The sequence below is a fragment of the Herpailurus yagouaroundi genome, unplaced genomic scaffold (genome assembly GCF_014898765.1).
Source record: "Herpailurus yagouaroundi ecotype Mexico unplaced genomic scaffold, PumYag 163, whole genome shotgun sequence".
Lineage (NCBI taxonomy): Eukaryota > Metazoa > Chordata > Mammalia > Carnivora > Felidae > Herpailurus > Herpailurus yagouaroundi.
The window spans coordinates 40,314,771-40,322,921 of NW_024412404.1; the positions used below are offsets into that span (position 1 = coordinate 40,314,771).

At 58.1% G+C, this 8,151-nt stretch overlaps 1 protein-coding gene across 3 annotated transcripts; it reads left to right on the top strand.

Moving 5' to 3' along the window:
• Window positions 1-516: 516 nt before the first annotated feature.
• On the top strand, window positions 517-7,728 carry LOC121037131 (uncharacterized). 3 transcript variants are annotated; one of them, XR_005793620.1, is made up of 4 exons: window positions 517-913; window positions 2,865-2,954; window positions 4,355-4,704; window positions 6,298-7,728. XR_005793620.1 is itself a non-coding variant. In XM_040486214.1 (3 exons), the coding sequence occupies exons 1-3, from the start codon at window positions 638-640 to the stop codon at window positions 4,610-4,612; spliced, it is 624 nt and encodes a 207-aa protein (XP_040342148.1). In that variant the 5' UTR covers window positions 517-637; the 3' UTR covers window positions 4,613-5,773. The 3 variants fall into 3 exon arrangements, 2 of the variants coding, with proteins under 2 accessions (XP_040342148.1, XP_040342149.1); XM_040486214.1 differs by lacking the exon at window positions 6,298-7,728 and having other exon boundaries at window positions 4,355-5,773; XM_040486215.1 differs by lacking the exons at window positions 2,865-2,954; window positions 6,298-7,728 and having other exon boundaries at window positions 4,355-5,773.
• The last annotated feature ends 423 nt before the right edge of the window (window positions 7,729-8,151 follow it).

Genomic DNA, 8,151 nt, shown 5'->3' on the forward strand with positions numbered 1-8,151 from the left:
GCCGGGCCAGGCGCGGGACCAGGCGCGGGGCCAGGCGCGGGGCCGATTAGCGCAGCGGCAGAGGCGAGCAGAGCCGCACGGGGCCCCGGGAGGAGGGCGCTGACGCGGGCGCCGCCGCCGCCGCCGGGGCTTCCAGCAATCCGCGGCCCGAGCCGGGGCGCGCCGCGCGGGGCTCCAGTTTCGCCAGCCCCGGTGCTATTTAAAGGTGTCAGGTGGCTCCGCGGCGGCTCCTGGCCCCGGGTCCTGGCGGCGGCAGTTGGAAAAGCCGAGGCGAGGGCGCCGATCCCGTACTGCGAGGGGAGGCGGAGAGATGGGGCAATTGACTATTGCTAACAAGTTAGCCTTGATCGAGGAGTAATCAATTATCTGCAGCGGCACTTCTCTATTTCTCTTTCCTTTCTCCCTTTCTCCTTTCTCTTCTTTCTCTCTGTTCTCTCTCCTCCTGCTCGCTCTCTCTCCCTCCCTCTCTCTCTCTCTCTCTTCTCTTTTCTCTGCTCCCCCCCGTCTCTCTTCTTCTCTCCCTCTCCCTCGCCCTCTCTTTCACTCTCTGTCTGTCCAATGCAGGCGGCTCTAAGTTGGGAAGCTCATTAATTAGCGGGCCGGGGGTAGGAGGAGCCGGCTGGAATTAGCCTGCCTAATGCGCCTGTCAGTCCGGGCGCCGCGCCGCGCTCGGCCCGAGCTGTTTGTAAATTACATTAGCCGCGCCTTTATTGCACCCGAACCTCGGGCGACTCAAAAGCCGCCGCCCCCACCCCAAACTGCGAGCCTCGCTCCCGGCGCACCCGCCTCCCGCCGGTCTGGCTGCGATGGCAGCGCTGGCCCGGAGGTCTCAGGCTCTCCGACCCGGGATTTGGCGCCCGAGAAGGGCGGCGTGAGCCCAGCCGGAGAGGGACGTGGCCGCTACGCGGGCCAGGTAAGACCAGGAGCCGGGATGGGCCCCTCCACCGCCCAGCGAGGACTTTGCCGAGCTGATATCAAGGACCCAGCGTCCCTACCCCTCGACCCTCTTGTCTGTCACCTCCGGCCTCGGGCCATGCGCCTGGGGAGAGGGAATCTGCAGCTTCCGAGGATGGCCCGCGGGAGGTTCGTGAGGGTACTGCAGCCCTGGATGAGACGACACGGGACAGGGCTGGAGGACCCCAGGGGTTGGGGGAGGGGGCCAGTCAGAGGACTCAGTCTTCACCAGCCGAGAGCTGACGGGTGAGTTGTTGGTGGCTCCAGGCACCTCTTCCCCGGCCCGAGGCAGTAGCAACAGCCTTACCTCTTCTTGCAATCTTGCACACTCTTTCCTCGGGCTGTGGCTCTTCCGGTCGACTGGGGCCACGGCCCGCCCGGTGACCGGCGCCCGACCGGGCAGCCGGGCGGGTTGCCTGGGCTAACGGGGCCGGCTCGGGGCCTCCCCGCTGCGCTCTGCCCAGGCCCCGGCCGGGGCCCCGCTGCCGGCCCCGCCCAGCCCAGTGCCGGGCTGGAGTACACCACCCGACTCCAGCTGTTCCGGATGCGGGGCGGGGGCCCGGAGGGGGCCGGGCCACGGCTGGGACTGCGCTCCCAGGAACCCGCAGGGAAGCCCGGTTCGAGTCAGACTGGGGGCTGGGAACCCTACGGCCGGCCGGACTCTTGTATATCAGGCGAGCATTTGTGCACAGCGGTATTTGAATGTGTTTACGTTTGAATATGTACATTTGCGTGGGGTTAGAAATGTGGTGTATTTGTGTAAACCTGTGGGTACTTAGGCGCGTTGGAACCCTATGTCTTTCATTCCCCAAAGGCACCCAAAGGGGCTGTACCCCCCCCCCCCCCCCGGGCTCTTTTTGCTCTGGCTTCTCTCCTCTGGTTTGTATGGGGCCGTTGGCCCCACCACCTAAATTTTCCATGTCTGTCCCTGAAGAAGGGAGGGGAGCAAGGAGGGGGCTAGAGCCAAGGGAGCTGTTTCTCTCCCCACATACAGCCTCAACCCTTTTCCTGGCTTTGTTTGTAAACTCCTGGGCAGACGGTGTGGTCAGGCAGCCCTGCTTAGTCAAGAGAAGGGCCCAGAGAGGCCAGTGCAGAGGACTGTGGCCCAGCCTAGAGGTTAGGATGGGAAGAATAGGACCTTCTAGACTTCTTGGACCTCCTTCCATACTGCCCCAGAGAGGAAGTGAGCCAAGCTGGGCTGTGGGGCAGGGGGCAGGTTCTCTCCCTGGATGACTCCAGCATGGGGGTCTCTGCACATCAGAGATTGGTTCATCGCCCATTTAGTTATTTGTTTAGAACACGGCTTGCAGCTCCCCAGAGTAAAAGAGAGAGTGTAGGGAGGAAAGATTCCTGTTTGGGACCCCAGTGCCTGCCCTGGCCCTGCTTGGGAGTATTGGGAAGAGTTATTTAGCCTTTTCCCCATCTTTTCCCTGCATTTGTGGGGAGGACAGGTGCTCAGAGGCAGGAATGGTGAGAATGGGATTCTTTCTCAGTTCCTCCAGAGCTGCAGAATTGTCCTCAAGGCAGGCCTGTCTCTAGTGCATCAACACTGTTCTGAAACCGTGAGGTGATGCTGGGCCTACCAACAGTGGAGTCAGAGTTGAGAGAGGTGGAGAGCCACCTGAGCGAGAAGGTGCCCCGGAGCCTGATGGACTCTGCAGGCTTGGAAGCTTAGGGACCGAGAGGGGTCTGCGCTCTCCTCACTTCCTGCCTCAGCCTCTGGTCCCCAGCCCTTTCCCAACATAACCCCAAAAGCCCTGACCCAGAGCCTCGGGCAAACCATATCCCCCATGCTAGAGAGGAGGCCCCTCCAGATCAAGGAACAGGGACTCTTGAGTCGCTATCTTGGAAGGGGCTTCATCCCATAACCCCCTGCCATTCTTCCTGTCTGCACCTGATATTGTCTGCAGGACAGGATCTTAAGGGCAACCTTGCTGTTGTCCCTTTTCCAGTCCCTCAGGAACAGTGGACCTCAGTGTTACGACAAAGCTGCCAGGAAGGTGAGGAATGTGAATTGGGGAGCAGAGGGGCAGGAGCATAGAATTCCTTCAATGGGGTCCTGTTTCCGGGGATCTTTCGTCTTCGGCCACATCATGTCCAAGTGGACAGGACATTCCACAATCACCTGCTATATTACCTCTTATACTCACTGTAGCCGACCTCTTTTTCCTGCGGCCCAATCCGGAGGCTTTGTTTTCAGCCTCATTGGTTGAACACCCAACAAAACAGCCCCAGCAGGCACAGCTGGGGGTTCAGGGGGCACGTGGTGCTACCCACTCATTTTGTTGTTTAGGGCCCCTACTTCTATGTTTCGAACACCCAGGCTATGTTCGAAAACCAGGCCAACTGTCCCACCGACCTTTTTGCAACCCTGGAGTGGGAGTTTTCCCCCACTCCAGACCCCAGTGTGTGGGCTGCTAGGATCTTCTGAACTCCTGGAAACCCAAAACTACTGGCTTCCGTACCCCTCTGGCAGATCAGAGAGCTGTATCTCGGGCTTGCAGTCAGACTCACTCCCTCTCCCACTAGATGAGGAGACCCTTGAGGGCAGGGACCTTGATCTGGGGACTCCATCCACACCAGACCTGCCCAGGCAGGTGAGCACCTGGTGCCCTCCGCTTACTGGTTCAACGAGTTGTTTTTGGTTTTTGTTTTGAGCAAATGGAGTATAAATGATGATGTGTTGTGGAGGGGGAAGGCTTGGGCCTTGACTTTCCCCCTCAGAGGGGTTCCGGAGATGGTGAAAATTAGGGGAGTAATTCAGGGTCAGGGGAGGGGAGAGGGGAGATAGGAACTCTGCCATTGCTCCTGAGGAGCTATCCTGCCCACCCCCTTTCCTGGGACCCAAAGCTGGGTTGGGAAGACGCTCTGGGGTCCCCTGCCCCCAGGTAGCTGAGCCAGTGTCATTTCCCACGAAGCTGGAAGCAATCGGTCCCTGGAGTCTGCTGCCCAGAGGCAATGCCGTCTTTACAGCCTGGTCTATACTGTATCCTGACTGCCAAATTCCTGCTTGCTGCCTATACTGCCAGGGTCCAGCCTTATTCTATCTTCAGTGGAAGGGGAAGGGGTTAGTCTAGCAAAAATCTGCTTTCCCTCTAGTTTAGCGAATATTTCAGACAAAGGCGAGGGAAAGAGCATTGCATGAATTGCCAGGATAAGGGGACCCTGTAGACCCAAACAAAATGAGTTATTCCTTAGCACAAGAGAATAGTTCAAGTAAACCCCCAAACGTTCCATCGGCTTTAATCCAGATTGTTTTGGTAGTCCCATTTGTTTCCAGATTATTTGTGTAAGCACCAGCAATGGCCCTTAGGCCAGAGCTCCCCTTAGAAAAAAAGGTTCTGACACCGCTTGAAATGAGTTAACTTGACCACCAATTGGGATCATTTTTGTCCCCCAGGGACCTGCTACTCTGACAGTCTTTGTGGAATTCAGAGTGTTTCTTCTGCTATTGAAGTCGACTCCGATAGATGGCCTCCTGCCTCCCTGGCTGAACCAGGACTGGCCCCTCGGTTTTTATATTCCGCCCTGGGCCACCGTCAGCAGTAACAACAACAACAATAACCATGACAATAAACACCAGAAGCCCTTACCGCGTACCTGGCTTCAGGCTAAGAGTTTTATTCATTCATTTATTACTCACAACCCTATGAGGTAGTAGCTACCGCTGTCACGCCAATTTTAAATATAAGGAAAATGAGTCCCAGAGAAGTTAAGTAACCCATCCAAAGTCACACAGCTTGTTCTAGAGTAATTAGGATTTGAAGATTGGTTTTTCAAACTCTAATTCTAATCCCGGAACCATGGAGTTTTAACTAGCCCCCGCCCTGGGGTGGGGGGGGGGACTCTTTGAATGGGCTTCGGGGGGGCTCTGCAGATCCCAGAAATTGTGTGTAAAATTATGGATGTGAGCCCAAGTGGGCACATTTTTCCAGGGGCAATATTACATAACCCATTGGATTCTCAAAAGGGGTTGGAGGTCCAGAAAAGGTTAAGACCAGAAGCAGGCCGACCAGAGGGAGGGAAGCTGCCCCCCTGGCAGGTCTGGGGAGCAGGGAGCCAGCTGCTCCAAAGTCCAGGCCAGGCTCCAAGCCTACTTCTGGGCCTGCCCTGCTATCTGTGGCCACTGGCTCTCAGACCTCTTCCTGCCCAGGTCGGGGAAGGCGCTATGGCGAGGCCACTGCTTTGGAGAACACCCCTTCCTGCTTCTCCCCCACTCACTTCTTCTGTGAACTGAACCCCAGAGCCTACTGACAGGGTGGCCTCGCCACATAGGCGAACCTCTTTCAGGCACTTCAGCCCTGCATGGGGGGGGGGGATGCATTTTGGAATGGGGGGGGTGGTGCATAAACAGACTACTGAGTGATGGAGACAGGTAGAGATGGGAAGAGACTTCCCAGGAGGTGCTCAAGACCCATGTGACCATACTCTGGAGCCTCCAGAACATCGCTCATTTTTTATGGTCCTTTGCTCCCCTCAACTGGGGGTCAGAAGGGTCTCAGTCACTTCCCTGCCTTGTACCTTTTGCTCTGGTTTTAGTGCTCAGCTGTCTTGCAGAATCTTCCCTGCCCTGTTCAGTTCCTCTATGCTCCTTAGCGAACTTCCCTCAGAGTCATTGTCAGATTGTCAGGAACGTGCTGGTTTGTCTGTCTGCCCTTCTGCCTCTCTTTCCACCTGGCTTTGGGAAGAAAAGTACCTGGATCTCTTCTCTATGCCCTATGCCAGCCTGGCATATAGCAAGGGTTCTTCATCCATTTTTAAAATTTTTTTTAACATTTATTTATTTTTGAGAGACAGAGACAGAGCATGAGCAGAGGAGAGGGGGAGAGAGAGAGAGAGAGAGAGAGAGAGAGAGAGAGAGAGAGGGAGACACAGAATCTGAAGCAGGATCCAGGCTCTGAGCTGTTTGTTAGCACAGAGCCTGACGCGGGGCTCAAACTCACGAACCGCGAGACCGTGACCTGAGCCCAAGTCGGACGCTCAACCGACTGAGCCACTCAGGCGCCCCTCTTCATGCATTTTTGAATGAGTAAACTAAATGAATAATAAGAGACAAAAGAGAGAGCCAGGCAGGGACTTCATTCAGCCTGCCCCCCCCCACCCCCGAGAGAGGGGACCAAGGGTATGAGTGAAGGGTAGGTGCATTGTTTTGCCAGCTGTGTGCAGATGTGTGAGGCGCCCCTGCTGCTGATACCTCCAACACTCACACAGGGGCACAGAGACCTCATTCTTTAATGCCTTTTGGCTGTGGAGGGAGGTGGGAGGTCCTGGGTTCTGGACCCAGCTGTGGTGTGGCCTGATTCAGGAATGGAGTTTCTGTTCTCTCTGTCTTTCTTTCTACAGGATTGAGCCCCCATCATGTTTTGGGCCCAGAAACAGAGAGGAAGACAGACAGAAGAAGGAGGGTGATGGGCAGGCAGGAGTGGCAGGAGACGGACATTTTCATCCCAGTAGCCCAGGGGACTGAGAAGAGGATAAGTGGGAGGAGTCTGGTTCTGTCCCAGTGCAAGTGACATTTGCATTGAGCCTTAAAAAAACCAAGAGCATTTGGGTAGGTGCAGGGGCGGGGACCACTTTCCAGGCAAGAGAAACAGCCAAGCAGGAGGCCAGCAGTGTCAGCCCAAAGGGGGAGCCAGAATGCCACCCCCCCGCCCCATATTTCCTCCCTCTGTGGCCTGGGCAGCAACCTGCTCTGGGGGGTGGGGGGTGAACTCCTTGGTCCCTTGTGCACCCCCATCAGGTCTGCAGCCTGGGGCAGGGCCTAGTGGGCTCCCAGGATGGCTACTTAGGGCCACAGGGAGGGGGGCAGTTGGAAAAAGGCCACACCCCCAGCCTGCTGCTCCCGGACCTAGGGTGGGGGTTCCATTTTCCTTGCTACCCACAGAAACTCCAACAGTTGATCCTCTCTTACTAACCTAGATGGCCCAGGAACTCTTGGGCTTGAGCAAAGCTGCTGATGCTTGTCGGTGCCTCCCATTCCACAGAAGTGTCTCACAGCCTGTGGGGCACCCGGCTGCAGACGGGCAGCAGTGGGGCCTGGGCTAGGCCAGGGGGACAGAGGGAGGAACGGGCCAGTCGGCCGGGAATGGCAAGGAGACCTAGGGGCGGGCCAGCAGGGCTAGGCGGCTCTGGAAAGGCCTGAGTCAGGCTTCTCCCAATAAACTGCACGTGAATAATTCAGCAGCCATGTGGGGGCTCATTGCATTAGTGCCGCCGCCAGCTCAGCCCCTCGCCTTCCCGCTGAGGGGAGGGGGCGACTCTTGCGCTCGAAGAGGGGAGCCAGGTGGAAGACCCCCCTGCCCGCTGGCATCCTGGATTCTGCCGGGACCAAGTCCCAGAAGACTCCCTGGTCCCCGATCTCCTCCGACCCCAAGGTCAGAGGGCTGCCTGCCAGGCAGTGCTGTTCCAGCTCAGCCGCTCTCAAGACCCTGGGCGAGACCACTCAGGCGGCAGAAGCAAGGCCAGAATAGGGGAAGCGGGGTCCGACTGCGGAGGACCAAGCTGCTGCAGTGCCCAACCGCACCGCAGAATGCGGGCGGCTTGGCTCCCAGCAAAGCGAAGAAGGCCGGCTCAGTCCTGCGCTCAGAGCCCGGACGCCCTGAGGCTGCTCCTCGGGCCAGGATTTTCCTAGCGAGCCGAGCGAAGCTCCAGGCAAGCCGCAGGGCCCTTCATTTTCTGTGGATACCGGGTTACCCGGTCTCTGTTCCCGCCTTTCGGACCCGCGGAGCCGGTTCCTGCCACGCCAGCCTCGGGTGTGGGCCCCGGGGCCGAGTGAAGCGGAAGGTGGGAGGCGGGAGGGGGTGGGGAGAGGCGGAGGGGGAGGGAAGGGAGCCCCAGGCTGCTGGGCCTGAGCGAGAGGGTCAGTGCGAGCGCCTGCAGCCTTATTTCGTTTGGGCGGAACCAGCTCCCCTTGGCTATTCCACTTCCCACGTGTCCCTATGTTCCTGATCTTGAGGGATCACATCCCATCAAACATCCACCGACGCTTAATGGCTCCAGCTCTTTCCCACGCCCCTCCCCTTCCATTAGGTCCACCCCATCCTGTCTGCAGTAGTGACCCTACTCCTGCGTGCTGAACTTCGGGCCCAGACCCTCGTGCCGGCCCCGCTGGCCCGCCTGGGGCCTGGGGCGGCGCCGGCAAGGCCCCCACACCTAGTCTTCAGGGTGTTCCTGACCGGAAGCCAGACCATTAGCCCT

What these genes read in the sequence shown, in the direction of transcription:
- LOC121037131 (XM_040486214.1), top strand. Translation starts at nt 638, where the DNA reads ATGCGCCTGTCAGTCCGGGCGCCGCGCCGCGCTCGGCCCGAGCTGTTT. An exon ending in GTGGCCGCTACGCGGGCCAG is followed by an intron (nt 914 to 2,864) that starts GTAAGACCAGGA and finishes TATTGTCTGCAG; the next exon opens with GACAGGATCTTAAGGGCAAC. An exon ending in ACGACAAAGCTGCCAGGAAG is followed by an intron (nt 2,955 to 4,354) that starts GTGAGGAATGTG and finishes TTTGTCCCCCAG; the next exon opens with GGACCTGCTACTCTGACAGT.